This window comes from Podarcis pityusensis (assembly GCF_964106645.2).
Source record: "Podarcis pityusensis genome assembly, chromosome: 5".
NCBI lineage: Eukaryota > Metazoa > Chordata > Lepidosauria > Squamata > Lacertidae > Podarcis > Podarcis pityusensis.
The window spans coordinates 44,146,599-44,168,613 of NC_138032.1; the positions used below are offsets into that span (position 1 = coordinate 44,146,599).

Sequence of the window (22,015 nt, forward strand, 5' to 3'; positions counted from 1 at the left end):
ACAATCATTGATTCAATAGACTTTCCAATTTAGATGAATTTTTGTGCAAATTAATGTCACAAAACATTTGTTAACAGACCAATAGCCATAATAATTAGTATACACTGAAATTAAAATACTCCAAATATGCAATCCAACTAGTGTGATTTATGAATATGTATTTTGAAGATATCAAAGTAACATTTTTAAGGTTGCAGGTTTATATGTACACTTTCTTGGGATTAAATTGCACTGAACACAGTACAGCACAGTAAAAAAATCTTAGTATCGCTCTGTACATCAGCAAGATCAACAAAAATCATATACACACATTTCAGTCCAGGTCTTCCACCTCTTACAATACCTTCCTTTGTATGTTTATGTAAGTCCCTTTGTGTTCAAGTTCTAGGGGTAAGTGTCTTTAGGACTTTAGCCTAAGAAAACACCAAGTGTGCGCATTTGTCCTTTTCCCAGTCTTTTTTCCTGTCAGATCATAGGCAAAGATCAAACCTAGATTATGATACAGTATAGTTTCGTATTCTATGTATTGTATAGTACCCCTGAAGAAGGATTTATATTCAAAACATATTGGGCTCAGTAAATTATTCCTGTGCTCCTTCAGGTGCCCCCCCACACACAATTACCCAGGGTGGGACTTGAACCACTGTCTTGTGTGTCCAATTGCTTTGCCATTTCCTGCTGTGCTGCCTGCCTGCTGTTAAATTAATTGTTCTTATTTGTGCATGTGATCAACTTCATCCCTATCCCCAGCAAAATGCTGATTTCCCTCAGGAAGCTAATAATATAAACATGTAATGTGCAGTTTTATGAGCTATTATCCCGACAACAGGAGTAAAGCCATTCTCATGGGAAGCCTATTGCCTTCCCCAAGCAAATCTCCAGCCATGGAAGCTTTTGCAAAGGAAGGCACCATGGCCTTTTTCAGCTGCTGGCTTGGTGTTGTATTTGGAGAAAATGGGTAGAGTGACATCGTGGGATCATTCAGCTCTCATTGTGAGTTGGCTGGTGACTCACTTATGACTTCCTTAGCTCTGGCTAAGCGGCCACTCATCCTACTGAAACTATAGTAGTCTTCCCCAACCTGCTGCCCTCCATTGTTGTGGATTACAGCTCCCATCATCCCCAGCCAGCTTGGAACATGGTCAGGGATGATGGGAATTGTATTCCAAAATTTCTGGAGGGCACTAGATTGGGGAAGATAGATTATCTGATGGTTTCTCCTGAAAGATGAGGAGCTCATTCAGGTCCCTCCACATTGGAACAATGAATACTAGAAATTTGCTCCTCATCCTTCAGGACTCACATTGTCCCTACTCTGGGGCTGTAAGGCTGCTGCTGAGAAACAGAGATGTTTCCATAAATGCTATACAGCATTATGTATAGCATAAATGCTATACAAGCAATGCTTTACAATTGCATGGCTGTTACTCATTTGCCGGCTGAGATATTAGGTCAGTGGTTCCCAGTTAGGGGTCCACGGAATGCACCCAGGGGGTTTGTGGCTCCATCCCTTGCCTCACCCTCAACTAATTTTTTTGTCATTTTTACATAGTAATATCACAAATTGTATTTTTTAGTATACCTAAAATCCTTTGCTTATTAGGGGCTACCCCACATTTTGTTTAAAAAAATTGCTTTGCAGAGGTAACTACCATAGAGTTATCAAAATTTACAAAACTAGGGGGTCTGTGGCATGGCTTTTGAAAAATAGGGGGTCCTCAGTAATTAGATAATTGGGAACCACTGCTCTAGGTTGCACTTCTGTTGTGGGAATGTGTACTTTCCAAGAACTCGAGACTATAATGTTTTGCTTCTGGGAACAAGTGATTTTGTTCCTCTTCTGTTCCTGCAGCTCAGCTATAGATCCAGAAGCATTTCAGGGCAACTGCTTGATAAAATTGCCGCCACCCCCCCCCCCCCCCAGTTACGGAAATCCTATCCAGAATAGGTCATAAAGCCATCATCTATAGACGATGGAGACAATGGGATGCGACGTGGGTTAAACCACAGAGCCTAGGGCTTGCCGATCAGAAGGTCGGCGGTTCAAATCTGCATGACAGGGTGAGCTCCCATTGCTCAGTCCTTACTCCTGCCAACCTTTTTGCAGTTCAAAAGCATGTCAAAATGCAAGTAGATAAATAGGTACCGCTCCAGCAGGAAGGTACGGTAAATGGTGTTTCCATGCGCTGCTCTGAAGCAGCTTAGTCATGCTGGCCACATGACCCAGAAGCTGTACGCTGGCTCCCTCGGCCAGTAAGGCAAGATGAGCGCTGCAACCCCAGAGTCATCAGTGACTGGACCTAACAGTCGGGGTCCCTTTACCTTTACCTTTATCGATAATGGAAGGTGGGAAGGGCTAAACTCCATTGATAGTGATGGAAACCCAATTGCTCCCCTCTCCTATGTTCATCATTATGTCTTTGGATAGATACATCTTGAATTAGTTTGCTTGTTTTCAGTCCTCAACTGCAGTCCCACTGTGTAATTACTGAGACCGCAGAATCTGATTCAGAGAAAAAGGATAATAGCTGGTTATCAGCATACTGATGTCATTGAAATCCATCCAATCTTGTCTACTGACCTTATATAAGAAAGGTTCACACAAACCCTCTCATGTGTTAAATACATGCATGGTATGAAGGTAGTGGGACTATGAGCTAGCCAGTTAGGCTATCCCCTTATGTGGAGGACCTCTAAACACATGTAGGGCTCCTTCCCGTAGTTTTCTAATTTGTGGCTGTGGTGAGGCTAAGCTACATGGTCCTTAGTATGCTTTAAACATGCCAGGTTGGTCTGCCCCCTACGATAGATACTGAGCAGTAGGGTGCAGGGAGTGGGAGACATGCAAGACACTACAGAAAATATCCCAGGAAGTCACTGATCTGAGGAGGTTCATCACTGCATTTCGTGCACAAAATGAGAGCAAAACCTCCCTTATGAATGCACGTGTGTCATAACCTAGGTGTGTTACCAAAAAGACAGGGGCAGTACTGTTGTCTACTTGAGAGGTATAAATATACTGGTTTCTAACTGCCCTGCTATTTATTTGCTAAGGGTTTGCTTGCATGCTTGAAAGGTGATGTGTACATTGCCTTGGGGGGTGGAAACAATGATCAGAAACCCAGTAACTAAGGCTATAATCCTATGCACACTATGCTATGCATACCTACCAGGGAGTAATACCTCATCTATCAGCTAAAGAAAGACCAATTCTAGAGATTTGCTTCCCTTGCTCCCTGTCAACAAGAGCGCATGAGAAGTTTGTCACTGAGTTGCCTTTTCCCTCTTCCCCGCCAATCCCTTTCATTTTTGTGCTGTGACTTCTTAGATTGTAAGCCTGAGGGTGGGGATTGTCTTATTTTTTACTGCTCGATGTTGCCCTGGGAGCTATGTTTGGCTGAAGAGCAGGGTAAAAACACGTTTTTTAAAAATCCCTTATTGTACTCAGTTGAATTTACTTCTGAGTAGACATGCATAGAATTGCACTGCAAGAGCTGTGCAATAAGCGCTAGGAATAAGCACTTTTGAACTGACTTATCACTAGACACACATTGTATTGAGCTCTCATGCTGCAATGCTGTGCACAGTTATAGGGAAGTAAGTCCCATTGGTCTCAATAGGACTTTACTCAGAGCAAACATGCACAGGATTGGGGGTGCTTCCAAACCAGCTGCTGCTCTTCGTTAAGGAACTTTCCAATGGACACATTGGAGAAATCTTTTCAGTCAAGCACCACATTCCCTGGGGTGGAGTGGTTACACATGCCAGTGTGGGGCAGGGCCAGAAGCAAAAGTGGGTGGGTGGGGCAACAAATGCAGATGTTACCTTTGTACAGTGGGCTAGCAAGAAGCATCATCAATGTTCAAAACACATTCCAGCCGGGCAAAAACAGTGCAAAACAGAGCCTGTGAGGGGTGTGGTCTGGGGAGAGGATGTTGCCAGAGGAAAGTTCCAAGGGTCTGATAGAGAAGCCTGGAAGACCACATTTAGCCCCCAGATGTTCCTCACCTCTGCCTTAGTGTTATCCTTTTCCTTTTCAAAAGAGGCATTACAATAATATTTCAGGCGACTGAGATACCTCTTCACTTTGGCATGTGTTTCTTTTGGTATGTGTTTCCCATTACTGTAGTGCCATTTTAGCAGTGTTTACATGCACACTAAAATACTTTTTCACCTCTTTTTTTCTAATTTGTAAAACAAATTCATGCAATGAAACTTTTTTTTAAAGCATTTGGATGCATATTTTAAAAAGTGACCCTAAAATGCCATGCTTAGGTACCTTGTTACTCTTCCACCAATATGGCTATACTATGCCGCTCAGTGTGGCTGAAACATAACACAACATATACGTTTAGAAAGTGCTATTCTCGATAAAATACGGAAAATCATTTGCAATCTCAGATGCAGCTCACAGAGTAAGAGAAACTACCAATTAACACTAAAAGCTTGCAATCTGGAATTATTATGTCAATAAGCCCTGTCTTTTGCAGGAGTAGAATCAAAGACGTACAATGTGACTAGAGTTTACAGAGAATTATATAGATGCTGGTCGAAGTTTTGGAGAAGTGTGCCACCAAAAGTTTGATGATACATGGCTGCTCTATTTCTCTCTGACATCTTAGTTGGGAGAGGCTGAATACAGTCCAGAACACTTGCCTGGATGAAGTTGTGGAATGGATGAAGACTAATAAACTGAGCTTCAACCTTGAGAAGAGGGAGACACTGTGGGCAGGTGGTTCCTGTGTCCGGGATATTGGACATTTGCCTTTTCTGGGTTGGGTTATTGTGCCGCAGAAAGAAAAAGTTTTGTGGGGTGCTCCTGGATCCATCTTTGTGTCAACTACAGCCATTCTTGGTCGGGGATAGCTTAACTGAAGCAATTGGTAATTCAGGACTTGATTACTAGAGTACACTGCATGTGGGATTATCCTTATGCCTGGTCCAAAAGCTCCAGCTGGTGCAAAATTCCGTGGCTAGACTCTTGATGGGGACAGACTAACTTCAGCACATAATACTGGTGCTTAAAAGCTTGCACTGGCTGCTCATATATTACTGGGTCAGGTTCAAGGTTGATGTATTTACAAGTCCCTTAGCAACTTTGGTCTATGATACCTTAAAGACCACCAGATCCCTTATATCCCAGCCCAATCACAGAGCATATCTCATAAGTACTGTTTCATTGAGTGTTGCTGTCCCAAGCCTGTGTTGTGTTTTCTTCTTTTGGTTTCTATGATGAATTTTAATTGTTCTTATTCATCCTAATTTTATGTACACTGCTCAGAAATTCTGACAATGAAGCAGTATACAAACGTGTGAAATAAATAAAATAGAGAAGCATGTTTTTAAGAGACAGCTGGCTTGATGCTAAAGTTACTGTGTCATACTAGAATGATTAAAAAAACACCTGGGTCCAAATCCCACTCATTCTGGATGATACCTGGGGGTGGATTTGAACCTGTCACTCTTTTAGCCTTAACCAACCTCACAAGGTTCTTTGGATCCTGTAATGAAGGAGGAAGGGTGGAATAATAATAAGAAAAACATGATCATTGATGCTTGTTATCCTGAAATGACCTCATGTCCCCTCTACTTTGGCGTCGCGCGGAGTCTCCATATAGCAAGGGAGCAACTACCAACGCCCATAGCAGAGAGCGAGCAGATGGCAAAGGGGCTTCAGCCCAAGAGGAGCCCACACCGCAACACCCTTCTCCCAATTTTTGCCACAAAACCCTGCTTTCCCACAGCCTGGCTGAGCTTGAAGCTCGGGCGACTCTTCCTGCCCCCCCCGCCCTCCCTCTTCCCCCGGGCAGAAAGGCGTCTTGCAATGGCAGCTGGGCGTCGCTAGGTGTCAGGGTTGTGCCTCAGGAAGGGGTTAACGCGGCGTCGGCCCTTTGGCTTCACGGCGCGGGGGATTGGCGAAGTCGCCTGCCCGTCAAGGCGGGAGGAGGCGGGACGCCGCCGCTCGGGGCCGGGGTCGCGAAGGGAGTTGGGAGCGACCATTTGGGCTGTGCATGCGGGGCAGGGCTGCCGTCCTTCGCTCGGCCCTTCCGGTGCCCCGCGGGGTGCGCAGCTCCCGCGCGCCCTCTCTTCCTGCCCCCCGCTTTGCAGGCTCCTCCATGGAGACCGCCGCCCCCGCTCCCCCCGGCCCCGCGACGGCGGCGGCGGCGGCGGCCCCCTTTCCTCCGCTCTTCCCCCCGGGGCTGCACGGCATCTACGGCGAGTGCCGGCGCCTGTACCCGGAGCAGCCCAACCCGCTGCAGGTCACCGCCATCATCAAGTACTGGTGAGTGGAGGGGAAGGAAAGAGCCGCTGTGGGGGGCGAGGGGCTCCCAGGGTGGGAGGGAGGCCTTGGGGGTCCCTGAAGGAGGTCCAGGGCCTGGGGCAGTTTCTTCGGGAAAGGCTGCTGCTTGTATGCTGTGGGTCGGCATTGGCTGTGGGGATGAGGGGCAGCGGGTGGGCGAAGAAGCCCCGGGAGGTATCTAGACTCCCTGAAACGGCGGGGGGGGGGCGGTATCTGAGGCAGGACTCGGCGACGGAGGTCGAGTGGGTTTGGGGAGGAGGGTCCCTGGGAAGGCCCGGAGGGGCTTTGTGGTGGGAGAGTTTGGGGTTTCCCGGGTGCCCTGGGCCTTTTCGCCTCGGAGGTGCCTGGTTTTGGTTCGGGGAGTTGGTAGGTGAGGGGCTGAGGCGGGAGGAGGTAGGTAGGTGAGCAGCAGCAGCAGCTCGGAGGTGGAGGGAGGGCGGCATCTCTCTGAGCGAGGAGCTTGGGGTCAGCCTCTTGGTCAGAGTCCTCAAGCCTCACACGATGTGCAGATTTAGGCCTCAGTTGGAATAGGGAGTTTTAAGAGGGGGCCGTGATCTTTGCAGAGCTTCCTTCAATGATCTGGGCACAGTGTTGTGAAGAGGTGAGGGTTGAGGCGGCGTTGATATGAGAGGTGGGTTTTGCTAGGGAGCAGGCCGAGCTGTGTAAGGACCCATAGCCACGGTGAAACCTTGACCTGTGTGAGAGGTGGGTTGAGAGAGCAGCCATTCTTAAACTTTGTTATAAGTAGTCCCCTTATCAAGGATGGTGAAATACCTCTCCACCATGAGTAATACACTAGCTAGAGGACTTAGCTGAAGGTACTTTCCTTTTATTGAGGTAGAACACTGAGTGGTGTTCCACTTGCCACTTGCAAGTTTTGCAAAAGTGGGTGCATAGACTTAAGGAAGCCTCTCTATATTGCACTTGTTATTAAAACTGCTTTGTGACATTCTTGTGCAATACTTTTTGCAGAAGTGTGTTCTTTTCCCTCTGTTTTTCTATTTTCTCTCTACCTTCCTTCATCTTTCCTTCTCTCTAATTTTGGGTGCCTCTATAGTTAAATATATGCACGTGCTCTCTTTGATCTTCAGACAGGCAAAGAATTATTGTGCGTGCCCTGATGATTGCATGCAACTGTTTACACAAGGACTTTGTACAATTTACATGAATTGCTTCACCTGTGCTGATACTTAATGTGTACATGTTCATTTGTTAGTGTGGCCCAATGCTACATGTCCATCTCCTGTGCACATGTCTTATACACATCTCTTATACACATCAGTTGTGTACATGCTATGTCTTTAAAGCACATTCAAAGCACATTTCTCTCATGGAATTCTGGGCACAGTAATTAAGGGTTGCTGGGACTATTGGTTGTAGTTTGAATGTTTCAGCTGGAACTGTCTGTTTTACTCCGTTTTGAGCTTGCTATAGCTTTCGTTATTGCAATTCTAGGCTTTGTTGGGTCAAAAATATGCTATTGGAAGAACATTATGCAGCTATACCCTTTTTATAATGGGAGGACCTATTTGCAAATATAAGTGATACCCATCATACCCATATTCAGGACAGAAAACCTAGTTAGACAGTAGTTAGCTTAAACTGATTTAATATAGTAATGTGTGCATTACCTTTTCCAATAAAATTTTCTGGCCATTTATGTTTAGTGACACCAGAATATTTTGTGCTGTGATGTCTTTAACTACTTCCTATGAATCTGGCTAATTCTTACTGGATGCAGTTTTACAGCAGGCTGTTGGCATCTGATGTGGCAATGAGTTCCATAGATTTGTGTGACAAATCTGTTGGAATTTGCAATAAGCTAAAAAAAAAATTATGCATAGGCATATATAGGATTTCACTGTGTTTCCACAAAATAAAATGCAAACTAGGGACTGCAATAACCTTATGTTGGTGAGAGTCAGGATAATTCTGCTTGTAGCAGAGCCATATGTAGATTAAAAAACAAACTCCACCTATTTCAAGTAGTGTTGCCTTAGCTACTTTGATTTGGACTGGTATTTTCATCTCCTTCAGTAACCCTACATAGCTCAGAGCTGCTTTTCCTCAGTGAGAAATAGCAAGCACTAGGAGGTAGTCTGAAATGTCTGTTTGCCAAAGAATAGTTGTGAGACAAGCATCTGCCCCAGACAATGCTGTTTAAAACTTATTTGGAATGCTCATCTTCTTTAGCCTCCCAATGTCACATCTCTTTGGATGCTTGCACAGAGCTAATTTGTTATTTTGTGTGTCTGAGAAGCTCTTCTGTAAAGTTGTCTCTCCTCTTCATAACAACCACTTTCTGTGCCTATATAGAAATTGAAAATGCTGAAACAGCTGGTGTCATGGGCATGCTGTATGCCCTCTGCCCCTATCTTCCAGTTGGAAATTAGCTTATGCTTTGGTTTGGGGTGGGAGTTGTAGCTTTTTGTCACACTGCAAGTACCGGCATTGAAGTTGCTTTGCCTGTTCTTTCTTGACGTGCATCTTTAAAGAAATAAGTTTCAAAAAGGAATGAAGCCCGCAGGTTGTATGTATCTTCTTGTGTCACTTGTTGGAAAATTCCTATGCAGAAAGCACTTTCAGTTGATGTATGTCTGCTGAGAAGCCATAATTTGCTTGCTGCTCCCAGTCATGTCTACAGAGGGTGGGAACAGATCATAGAATTGTATGGGATTAGAAGGGACTCCAAGGGTAATCTAGTTCAACCCCCTTCAAGGAATCTCAACTAAATGGATGGATGAGGGAACTCTGTATGCCAGCCATTAACTGTAACTAGATCAGGGTTGCCCAACTTTGCATGCCAAGTGGGCCATAAGAGTACTTTGACACAGAGCCCACAGGCTGCACACTGCCTTGTCATGCAGCAGTGGGGGAGGGGGAGAGAAGTGAGGCCAAAATTTGAGGGGACACCCCCACCAAGGTCTCATGCTGCCTTCCCAAAGGCTAAGTTGAGGAGGCAGCATGAGGTTCTGGTAGGGTCCTAGAGCCCTCATACCTACCGTATTTTTCGCTCTATAAGACGCACCAGACCACATGACGCACCTAGTTTTTGGAGGAGGAAAACAAGAAAAAAAATTCTTAATTTCTGAAGCCAGAACAGCAAGAGGGATCGCTGCACAGTGAAAGCAGCAATCCCTCTTCCTGTTCTGGCTTCTGGGATAGCTGCGCAGCCTGCATTCGCTCCATAAGACGCACACACATTTCCCCTTACTTTTTAGGAGGAAAAAAGTGAGTCTTATAGAGCAAAAAATGTGGTAATTCCCAAAGCACAGTGCCTCACTTACCTGGCTTTGGGAAGGCAGCACAAGGGCTGTGTGTGTCATTGTCTGTGTCTGTGTCTGAAATGCATACAGCCCTCAGACCACAGATTGGACCACCTTGCTAGATGAAGGTTGCATATGAAGCATCCTTATAGTTCAGTCAGTAGAGCATGAGACTCTTAATCTCAGGGTTGTGGGTTTGAGCCCCATATTGGGTGAAAGACTCATGCATTGCAGTGGTTGGGGTTGATGACATTCATGGTCCCTTCCAACTTTACAATTCTATGATGTTCAGATGGGATGCTAACGCCCAGAACACAGGGGCAATGTTTAGGCTAGGGGTCTGCAACCCGCGGCTCCGGAGCCGCATGTGGCTCTTTTACACCTTTGCCGCGGCTCTGGGGCGGATACTAGCGAGGGGAGGAGGCGCATTGTGCGCCCCGACACTCCCCACTGTGGCGGGCGCTGTACTGGCTGTGACATCGCATGGCGTCCCAACGTCACCTTCCCACCCGCCCGCTACATTGTAAGGGGCATGTACGCTGGTCACTGTTTTGAAGGGGAGTGAAGAACACACACATAAAAAAAGGTAACTTGTTAATTTAACGTTTATTTCTATGAGGAGGAGTAATTCTGAGGGGTCAAACAAAGAAATAATAAAAAAAAGTGACAAAAAAGTTATTTTTATAATGACGAGTTTTGCGGCTCCCAGTTTTTTTTTCTTCGGAAACGGGTCCAAGTGGCTCTTTTTGTCTTAAAGGTTGCAGACCCCTGGTTTAGGTGATCTCTGTGTTAGGCTAATTTATCTTTTACAAAGAAGTTCATGAAACAAGTCATCATTTGAGCCATAGTCCATGACTGAATTTGTCAAATATTGGGAAACCTTTTAAAAAAGAACTGGAGAAGAAATTTGAATGACTCAGTTGGTGGCCATGAAGAACCGTGCATCTATGTCCACTCACACATACCGTAAACATGCTGCCTGTGGACTCCTAAGGTTATCAGTTACTTAAAGGGAGAAAGAACTAAAAGAATGTGTGGCACCTTAAAAGCTAAGATTTCAGTCCTGACAATACCTACTCAGAAGTAAGTCCTGTTGTATTCAGAGGGACTTATCACAGGTAAGTGGGGTTAGGATTGCAGCCTAACACATTTTATTATGGCACCAGTTTTCGTGGACTATAGTTTGCCCATTTTTCCTTCCTCTGTGACAATTGAGGCAGCTAAATGATAAGCCAGGCAAGGTAACTGCTGCCTCTATTCTTTTTTCTTCTGGCTGGTCCATCTGGCAACAGTTACTTATGTCAGTTCCTTCCAGCCAAACTTGCAAGTCTTACCTGATCCATGTGTAGCGCTTCCCACATTTCTAGTTTAAGTACCTCTGGGCTCTTTGGGGAGGTAGGGTGGGATATAATATGTATGTATAGATAGATGTCGCTGCAAAACATAGCATGCTGTGATATTGGGGGACTGCAGCCCTTGCTGGTAGAGAAGGTGGTGAGGACAGTCTACCTCACATGCTGCCCCTTCTTCTGCATGCAAGGCAGCCTGTTCTAATGGTCTTTGTGAAGGAGGAGGGGTCTAGTCTGAGCTGGTGAACCAGCAGAAGTATCTGAAGAAGTGTGCATGCACACGAAAGCTTATACCAAGAACTAACTTAGTTGGTCTTTAAGGTGCTACAGGAAGGAATTTTTTTACTTCGACTATGGCAGACCAACACGGCTACCCATCTGCAGCAGAAGCTGGGAAAGACTGTAAAGAGTATACTAAACATTGTATTATAGCCTTTTTCTTAGAAAGCTCTAGGCAAAAGCAAAATGAAAATATTTTCAGGAACAGTGGCTGGTGAATGCTCAAATAACATTCCCATTACTTTAGACAGTAGAGTAGAATTATATAAAAAAATTATGTTCCTACCAGTTTTTGCTGTTACCAGTGGAATCAAGCATAGCTTTATTATTTATTTAATTTATAACATTCATATACCACTTGATTTTAAAAAGCCTCACAGTGGTTTACAAAAAGATAAAACAATATAATCAAGAAAAATGTACAACCATACTTAAAAACATACAAGAATTAAAATACTAAAACAAATTAAAATTACTTCAATATATTACAGTAATAGATGCTAGTTTCCCCTCATCTGTTCCCTTTCAAATGGAGATGCCATCTGAATATTTTATAGCATATCATCTAATACTTAAGCACTAAGGAGATTGCACTCTGCTTTTGGGTTGATTGAACAAACTGAGGACAGGTTTTCTTTTTTAAAGGGCTCTCTTCTCAGCTTTTTGTTTCTCAAAGTGGAACACAGCAATTCATGACTTAAACTTCAGTGTTTTTATGGAATATCTCCTAAAGTGTGTGCAAGGGTTATTTTTCATTAGTGAGAATGGTCTGATCAGCATACTCTGCTTTAGTTTCACGCTCTCAAAAACAGTGCTGATTAAGCACTTTCCCAATGTTTTTAACACATTGAAGCTACATTGTGCTGCTTGCAAATATGGCCTTTGTCCCTGAGGCTAATGTTCTTTCTTCCAAATGAATCCTTTGGTAGAGGGAGTTTAGAAGCCTCACATCCTGTGTTAACCTTTGTGACTGTTCCAAAGAGAATTCTGAACAGTTATCTTGCTTATAATTGGGATTCATGGAAAAAAAACCAGTGGTTAGACACCGCATGCAGCTGAAAATAATTTTTTACAGTACATAAAAAACAAAAGTAGGTGTTTTTGTGCATCAGAAATATTCTCCAAAATCCACAGTTGGGCAATACCTTTATTACAACCAACCAAAATCTCACAAAATGGTGGCAAGCCTTCTCGTTCTCCAGAAATCCTCTTCATCAAGTAAAGATGTTATTCAGAAGTGGGTGGGGTCAGCAGGCCTGTGCAGAGCTTGTCGGAGGCCTTGGGTGGGAGTCTTGTTAGATAAAGTTATAAACTCAAAAAAGCAGCTAGTCTCTAGTGGGGGGGGGGGCAACCAGCTTAGTCCTCTGACCCCTGGGGCAAGGGTACCCTGCTGTCCCCCACCTTTGCATGGGCCTGGGTGGGGAGGGCTACATAACTACACCACCCAGCTTCTGCCCTAGCTAGATGAGGAATGGTGAATGCCGACAGGGATGCCAACTAGATTTCCAAGATGGTGAACTCTGTGTGGATTGGGTCCCCTGCATCCTGCCCCCACTCCCTTGCAGTAGATGCACCAATAGTCTGGCACACATTTTCTTGCAGATTTTAAGAAGGTGGTATGCCTGGCAACACTACTGATTCTAACTGCTTTCATGAGTATGAATAGTAGCGATTCAGTGTTTAATTGTTTGATTTAAAACAGTTTAATTGATTATTATAAGATGTCCTCAGTTAGGCAACTTTATTTTTAATTGCCATTTCTGCATCTTCTTAGAAACAAAGTAGCAATGCCTCTTGCTTTATAACTGTTGGTTTTACCTATATGTAAATGTATGTAATCAGATGATGGTCCTAATAGCATTTTGTAGAGCTGAATATTCCACATTATTTCCTTCAGAGCAGAAAGCTTAGGTGGGAAATTATGTTATTCATTTCTGAAGATAATTAGGGCTTGCATTATGACATTTTTTTTTTTAAAGTAATATTTTCTGTGGTTCTGTTTTGTGAACATTAATTGAGACAAATGACTTACTTTGGAGAAACACTTTAAATATATAGTAAATGTTTTTATTAAAACTTTCTGACCTTTCTACCATGTATTGGAAGGGACTGGGTCTTGTATACAAATTTTCATTCTTACTGCTCCTTTTGAAAAAGAAGCATTTTGTCTTGTGAGACATGCAGTATATTTTCAGACTTGCCTTTAATTTAGTAAACAAAAATACTAAAATGTTGGTAATAAAATAAAATAAATTATATGAGACGCTTTGAAGTCATGGCAACAACATAGATCTAGGACAACAACAGCAGGGCAAAGTTCTTGCCTGTGTGCCATGAGTTTTTTCAGAAGGAAGTGGGTTTAATGATATTGAGTGTTGATAAATGCATTTGCTGAAAACCACCCCCATCTCTAATACTGACCTGCAGCTTACTCTTGTCCTTTTTTTCAAATAGGTTAGGTGGACCTGATCCTCTGGACTACGTCAGTATGTACAGGAATTTGGGGAGTCCATCCCAGAATGTTCCTGAGCACTGGCACTATGTAAGCTTTGGATTGAGTGACTTGTATGGTGATAACAGAGTACATGAGTAAGTTTTTAATAATTCCCATTTACTGTGGATTGTGGCTTTCTGTAGTAGGCAGAAAATGTGATAGAAGCAGCATGCATGCACACATACAAAAAGTAGGTTTATGTGACAAAGATAGAATGGGACTGTCTTTTCCCAGGGCATTGTTGCTGGCCTGCAAGTACCAGATTTCAACAAAAGTTAAAAAAAATAGCTACTGGAATTCAATATGAAATTGCTAAACTAAAATTTTATCAGCAAATTTTATTTTATTTGTTCAGCGTTTAAGAGAAAATCTCCCACTGTAGGTGTTAATTTAGCATAGCAAGGATAGGAAGGATTATAATATTGCCAATTACTGCTATTGTGAATAGTCACTTTGCTTACTTTTCCATGGAAATGTTAAAGTTCCTGTAACACTTTATGGCCTTTGGCATTGCTGTTTACAATTCTCTGCCGTTTATACCTCTATGTGTCTATCACGTTAGGTTCACACGTCATAAAGTAATATACAGTCCATGAGCACCAAAGGCATGCTTTTGTTTTTTGCATTTCAACAGACTATCAGAGCTGCCCTTCTCAAGTTCATACCGTATGTAATTGTTAAAACATGGCAGAACAACATGCAGATAGTTTCTGGGTGAAGATGCACGTTAGTTTTTACTAAGAAATTGTTTATGCTTGTCTGTTCTTGCTTTTTCCCCATTTACAGAACGAGCATAATTTGATCCTGTGCTGTTTCAGGGTGAATTATGTTTGTATAAAAGTATTCTATGACTTGTATTTTAAATGTAAACATGTGTTTCCCCTATTTAATACTTTTAAAACAGCAGCTACAGCCATTTAAGGACAACTTTTCTAAAGCGTACACACACTAACATTTACAACTAGCTGCCCTGTCCCTGTCCCCTGTGTTGCTAGTGAGACCCAATCCTGAAGACTTCCTCTATTTTCTGCAGCATAGACTGCCAGGGCAATGTTATTGGTCATACTCGGAGTAGACCCATTAAAATCAGTTCACTCAGCGTGCCTGTGGTGCTCATGGACTGTATACTACTTTATGAAGTGTGAACCTAACATGAAATAAGTACATTGATTTCAGTGGGTCTGTTTTGAATACAACTTAAATTGGTCTGCACTGAATATGGGTTGGTTACATACAACCTTTTAAACTGTAGCTTCATATCTGTTAACATTTTATTTAAATATGTAGTTGGTTAGGATATAGTGTACTGTGTTTCATTTTGGCCCTGTGACAATAGGGGATTCAGATGAATGGGTGCTGGGCTAACTTTATGTCACACTGACAGATTCCACACTGACAGAAAAGTGTCAGATAGACTAGCCACCGAGAGGCCTGGTTTTAGCAATCAGTGCAGTGGTGGCACAAGTTATTTGATCTGGAGTAAACTGCATTTCAGCCCATCCAGCACCCTGCAAGCCTCTAGGACACAGTCCCACAGGCATCTGGTTGGCTGTTGTGAGAACAGGATGCTGGACTCCATAGCTCTGAGGTAATGCCTCTTCCCATATGGCACTTAACTAGGCTTCGAGGTAGTCACAGAATAATAGAGTTGGAAGGGGAACCTGATTCAACTAAAGCACCTATGACAGAGGGCCATCCAACCTCTGCTTAAAAACCTCCAGTGAAGGAGAATCCATCACTTTCCAAGGGAGTCTGTTCCACTGTTGAATAGCTCTTACCATTAGAAAGTTCTTCCTGGTGTTTAGTCTAAATCTCCTTTTTTGTAACTTGAAGCCGCTGGTTTGGGTTAGTAATATTTTCAGTTAATCAACTCTAATTTAATTTGTTACCCTGTTGCTAGCAGCATAATGCCATTAGAATCAGCTCCTTGATGCTCAGTTTCTGTGGAAAGGAAAGTGCCATGCCCACTAATCAGGGCAACATAGGCTCTCAGTACTGTATTTTGAAATAAGAATGTCTAGCTTGAATTGAGGCCACTATTAATAATGGAATTGCAAACAGATGTAGCAAGTGAGGTGTGAATGTTAACTTTAATTTTATATTTTAATGATCTTGCAAAGGCTGAAATGTAGCCCACCCATGCCTCCTTGTTGACAGACTTACTTCTAGTTAGAAGGGTGTGGTTTTCATATTCTGCTTAAATACTGGTTGTTTAAATCTAAATAAATAAATTTATTTAAAAGCACTGTAGTGACATGAATTATTCCTGATTTTTAGATGTCATTTTCATTCAAAAATACTAGGCAAAAGAACTTTATGTTGTAATGGCAAACATGACACCAGCTTTAAACGTCAACATCTTCAGTCAGTACATTTGTCAGGATGGAGTTTGCAACTGTGGAATTAATATTGTTGAAATTGGATTCTTAAATATATCAGGAAGAGGCAATATCTTTAGTTCTGATTCAGTTTAGGACTAAGGACAACTAACTTGCCCTTTTTGGTGTAGAATACCTGGAATACCCCTTTATCTTATTTTATTCTTTTATTTCATAAATTTTATACGCTGCTTGATTGTTAAAAAAAAAAAAAAAAGACCCACCCCTTGTGGTTTACAAAAAGATAAAACAATAAAATCAAGAAAATATTACAACTCTAACTTGTTGTCCAAACTATTTTACCCATAGTAATTTACTTTTCTTTGAAAAGGAAGAAAATGAATTTCCCCATTTCATACACATTTGCTTAGGGCAATTTTATAAATCTTGAAACATTCAGCCACACACCTCAAATAGTATCCTGCCTCCCTCATTCACAGCATCAAGGCACTTTTTCATACTTCCTGTTCTCTGTTGGTGGTAGACCTCCCTTGAAGCCATGGCCACCTTGTGGAATTTATTTTCTTGTGTGTGTTTGGCTTTAAAATGTCATTTGTTTAAGGTAGTTAATGTAAAAGACGGGCCACCTACAGAGAGGCTGCCTTGCACTGCTTAAACTCACACACAATCCCTGGAACTAAAACACATCCTTATTGTTAAATATTTTAGAGTTCAAGATTTTGTTTTTAACTGTGGAGGGAGACTTGTTTTATGTTTACAGCACAGTAGTTGAACTTACAAGGAAGGCTGCTTTTAATAAAAGGAATGCAACCAAGTTTGGCTCGGGGCAAAGCCGGTCTGCAGCATATCTTGCATGTTCTTCCTTGGAGAATAACTCTCTTTCCTTTCTAGTGTAAAATAGTTTCCCAGTGTACTGTGATAGTAGTTGTGGTGTGGGGGGCAGGGAGGACTGGCTGTTGAAGAACAGTAAAGCTAACAAATGTCCGAGTGCATTTTCTTTTAAGACATTAGCACGTTGGCACTTTTGTTAACTCCTGACTTGTGCATTCTAGGTTAGAACTGAGAATCCCAATTCCCCTTTCACTGAGTTCTTCAAGGTCTTTGGGAGATTTGGCTGCTGTGTATGACCTGTGCTCTCACAAGCTAGTCCCCATTGCATCATTCTTCCTAACTATTTCTATCCTGCGTTGGGTGAACCCGAGCTGGATCCTGCTTGTTTTCTACATTGTTCAATATTCCGAGCCTCCAAAACTGCTAATTAGCTGTTTTCTGATTAATTTGTGTCTGTTCATGGGCTCTGTAGGAATGGGAAAAATCCTGTTCCTTCTTGCAACAGGTCACTGAACTGACTAATTATAGCATTCTCTATGAGGCTTAGGAAGGCAACATTACCAGATCTCTCTCTGTCTCCTTTGGCAAAGAACAGACATCAGCCAGATAAACTAAATGGAACTAATTGTTTTTATATATGTGAGTTACATACATTCCATAAAAACAATTCCAGTGTGGTTTGTATATTGTGTAATGTAAGACTAATTGAAAAAATATAAGAGATACTTATTAGTTTGGATACTGAAAAGTTGAATACTGTCTGATCTTGAACATTGTCCCCCAGGAATTGTAGTAAATGTGATATTGCACCAGTGTGTGGTAGGTCACAGGAGCAAGAGTTTTGTAAGGAAAATTATTCTTGCTTATTATAAACTGAAAAGCAGACTTAATCCTACAGCAATTGCACACACTGTCTTCAGAGTCCTGATCTGTTAAGCCTTTCTGAGGAGTTGCTAACAATATGGACTAGATGACCCTCAGGGTCCCTTCCAACTCTGCAACTTCTCTTTGGGTTGCTACAGGTATGGAGTGAGGGGTTTAACTCTTTCCTCCTCTTCCTTAGGAATTTTCATCTCCAAACATGCTAGTTGCATTTGGAATAAGTTTCACGTTGGCACTAGTGACTTCATTTGCATGTCATACAAAGCTGCAGATGGCAAACTTTGCATGAGCTGATCTTGGTCACTTCACTCCTCTCCACTTGTGCTTGGGAGAAACAACCAGCGACCTCCTGGCTTAGCGTTGTTTCAAAACCAGGGATCAGCATAAGCAAAGCAGCATTTGCTTACCAATTGTGATTTGTTTGAGTAAAATAAACCATGCTATCTATTTTGCACATCACACTAAGCCAGGTATCATGGTTTGTTTCTCCCCATTTTGAGCAGGGGTGAACAAAGAAGCACTTTTGGCTTCTGCATGGTACAGTGGTACCTTGGGTTACATACTCTTCAGGTTACAAACTCCGCTAACCCAGAAATAGTACCTCAGGTTAAGAACTTTGCTTCAGGATGAGAACAGAAATCATGCTCCCGCAGCACGGTGGCAGCAGGAGACCCCATTAGCTAAAGTGGTGCTTCAGGTTAAGAACAGTTTCAGGTTAAGAACGGACCTCTGGAACAAATTAAGTACTTAACCCGAGGTACCACTGTACATGCAAATGTGTCCTGTGCCTACATGTCTGGCACTGCTTCCCTCATTGACTAAGCACAATGAAAGTAAGCAGGGAACATGCTTCTTTCAGAATGATGAGCAGAGTTGTCCCTGCCTCTTTTGCATTATATTTCTGGTTAGGGACTTGCCCTTTAAAAAAATGAAATAAAAACCAAAGGTAGGAATCCAGGCCATCTAACATGGTTGAAGTGGACACCAGGTGATATAGTTCAAACTCAGTTAAAACCTGGCCAACTGAGTAGTTAAGGCTCTCTCCCCTGTTAACCTTAACCAGTTCAAAATCATTCTTCCCAAGTTTCTCTTTCACCTATCTGGTTATCTGCATTTCTTAGCCATAAATGAAAAACAGCTTGATAGGAGGGGTGGTCATGAAACTAGAAAAGGACCAGTGAAGAAAGAGTTGAGCAGTCTTTCCTCTTCTTCCCTGCTTGCCCTCCCCCTCCCCCCCCCCTTTGGGCAGCATGGAGCATGCTGCTTTAGATTAAAATAAACAGCGTCAAGAAAAAAAATCTCATGTAATACATAGTTTGAGTCCAAGGGAGCAAAAATAGTGCAAAGTAAATGTCTAAAGTTACTGGTTTCATGTAATTTGGCAGTGTGACAAGTCTAGCTTAATTTTCAGTTTTCATGTTCTAGCAACATATTGTGGTATTGGGACACACTAGCATGCAAAGTACTGCAGACGTTACTAGCTGAATTGGGATTGGCTAATTGAAAAGGCTCCTGGCCTGTTTTAAAGCCTTCAGTGGTGTATATGTTGGCACTGTGTTAGCTTCTGAAAACAAAGTTCAAATTACACTGAAAATTGGCCTGAAGTGCTGTTTGTACTTTGCTCATTGGAATGGTGGCATAGTTACACATAAACAGTTATGTCCCCCTGCCTGCTGCCCCAGTGGTCATCTTCATAAATATGTTTACATGTAAGTACTCCTTGCTTTAAAGTAAATATGTGATATACTTTTCCCCCTGTCCAGTGAGTTACCTCATATCTTTCTTCCAATAATGTAGTTCTTTTACACTGGAATGTGGGGGAAATTACCTACTAAAATGAGAATGTATACATTTTGGCAAAGAGCTTTAACTTTGAATTAGAAAGCCTGAATCTTGGGGGGCCTGTTAATGCAAAGAGAGAGATCAAAAATTTGTAGAGATCAAAATTTGTGTTTTAAAAACAGATAGACACTTAGAGGAATGTCTCCATACTCACCCACTTTTAGTTTCATTATTTATTTATGTCTATTTATAGTGAACTAGAATCATGTGTTTTGTAATACAAGGAGTAGTTGTGAACCCCCTAGATGCTGGAATGTGGGGGTGTATATAGTAAGGCTTTAAAAATATGTGGATGTTTAGATTGAAATAGGAACACATTCACCTTTCTGCCAAGGACTCAGATGTGCTGATGTGATTTCTACTGGCCAAGTTTGAAATAAAAATGTAAGATGTGAAAGTGTTATCATTTTAGCAGTAGTGAGTATAACTATAATGGAGAAGTTAAGCTTATTCCACCCATGCATGTCTTTGCTGATTGTCTTCCATAGTTAGCTGCATATAATCATATATATTACTTCTAAAACCATCTGACATTCTTACAAAAAAAATTCAGATAACAATTCACAAATACAAAATAAAAGGCTATGTTCTGAATTACAGGTGTCACAGGACACTGAATAATCAGATTTCTTAATTTACAAAGATGGTAGTTAATTGCTATTTCCCCCCCTCATATTTAATTGAAACAGTATTGCAGTCGGGGGATCATTCTGGGTATAAAGTTGTATGGCTTCCACCTAATTATAAATACAGGTGTCCCCCCACTTACACGCAGCTGCATATACGCGTGGTGCCGGGAAACCATCAAATTATTCAATTCATACCCGGAAATGACTGGAGAGAGCTGGAGAGTGCTCATGGCTTGTGAGGAGACCCCCGCCCCCGAGCCCGAAGTGGACATCAGTGAGGGCAAAGGAAACCCTGAAGAGATTGGAGGTGCAGCGGGGCTTTGTTTATGTTGCTCAGCCTCCCCACCTAAGAGCTGATGTGTCGGTCCCAGAGCCTCCTGATAGTCCAGGGGTCAGCAAACTTTTTCACTGTCCCTCAGACCTTGTGGGGGGCCGGACTATATTTTTTTTTGGGGGGGGATGAACGAATTCCTACGCTCCACAAATAACCCAGAGATGCATTTTAAATAAAAGCACACATTCTACTCATGTAAAAACCCCAGGCAGGCCCCACAAATAACCCAGAGATGCATTTTAAATAAAAGGACATGTTCTACTCATGTAAAAACATGCTGATTCCCAGACCGTCCGTGGGCCAGATTTAGAAGGCAATTGGGCTGGATTTGGCCCCTGGGCCTTAGTTTGCCTATCCATGTGCTAGTCCCATAGCTTCAATTCTAGTTGTGGATATTTTTACATACAGTATTTTTGGTTCATATTGGAGAGAGAGCAGCAGAGAGGACGTTAAAAAGGTGTTTAGAGGGTTCTCCCCACTTTATGCAATTTCACTTATGCACACATAGGCCTGGAACGTAACCCCCACATAGGTGGGGAGTTGCCTGTAAATCGGATGTCTAGCATCTTTCTCGCAGACTTCTGTAGTTGGTCGGTTTAGTCATAACAGCATCCTTCCACATTTTATTAATACCATCTATTCACTGGTATTCCCAGTTGTTTCTGATGCTTTGTATATAACATTTGAGCAGCTTATGCTATATAACCAGCCAGTTCTAAATGCTCCCTTTTAATTGTATCTTTTTTATAGGTTAATTAATAGAAATAATAATAGATGTGTACTTGTAGAGTGTCCCAGTTTATTTTCTGTATCATGGTAGTTGGCAAAGCCTGGAATGCAGGGCAAACATGTTTGGTAACTATAAACAGAATAGGAAATACAAATGTGTGTGTGAGAAAAGTAGATGATCCATCCATACAATTCCATTCCTTGACTTGATTTTCACGATAATATTTTAAAAAAATAAATAAGATGCTAAAGTTGGGGAAGGCATTATAGCTCTTAGATCTTGGTAGGATCTGAGATAATTAACTCTTGGTCCTGAACAGATTTTGATGTCATTTTCTGAGACATATTTGGGGGTTCTTTCTAATGTTTTCCCTTGCACCAGAAATGAATGACATAGTGGCATCATAATTTCATCTGCTTATGATGCTTTATTGTTGTGAAACCTTTTGTCATTAACTTCATCCAGGTTTACTGGATCAGACGGACCAAGTGGTTTTGGATTTGAACTGACATTTCGACTTAAGCGTGAAACCGGGGAATCTGCACCACCGACATGGCCAGCAGAGTTGATGCAAGGCTTAGCCAGATACGTCTTCCAATCAGGTACTATTTATGTGGCTTGTTTTATGCCAAAAGGTTGGTGATATTTGAGTTCGTTCTTTTGTTTTTGTAGTATGCCTTTTATGAGGCACTCAGCTTTTATTCCGTTTACTTACAACTAATATGGTTGTGAATTTTTG

At 42.2% G+C, this 22,015-nt stretch overlaps 1 protein-coding gene and 1 long non-coding RNA gene across 3 annotated transcripts in view; one reads left to right on the plus strand and one right to left on the minus strand.

Annotated features, from left to right (window-relative positions):
* Positions 1–22,015, minus strand: part of LOC308477535 — a 74,391-nt gene that overhangs the window by 20,385 nt on the left and 31,991 nt on the right. The window lies entirely within an intron of this gene.
* SUFU (SUFU negative regulator of hedgehog signaling) overlaps positions 5,962–22,015 on the plus strand; it is a 76,392-nt gene continuing 60,338 nt past the window's right edge. Inside the window, exons 1-3 of one of the 2 annotated variants that reach the window (XM_081006189.1) lie at positions 5,962–6,283; positions 13,650–13,784; positions 21,742–21,878. In XM_081006189.1, coding sequence (XP_080862315.1) covers positions 6,012–6,283; positions 13,650–13,784; positions 21,742–21,878 — 544 coding nt within the window. In that variant the 5' untranslated portion in view covers positions 5,962–6,011. The remainder of the gene's footprint in view (positions 6,284–13,649; positions 13,785–21,741; positions 21,879–22,015) is intronic. The other variant, XM_081006188.1, reaches the window with a different exon arrangement.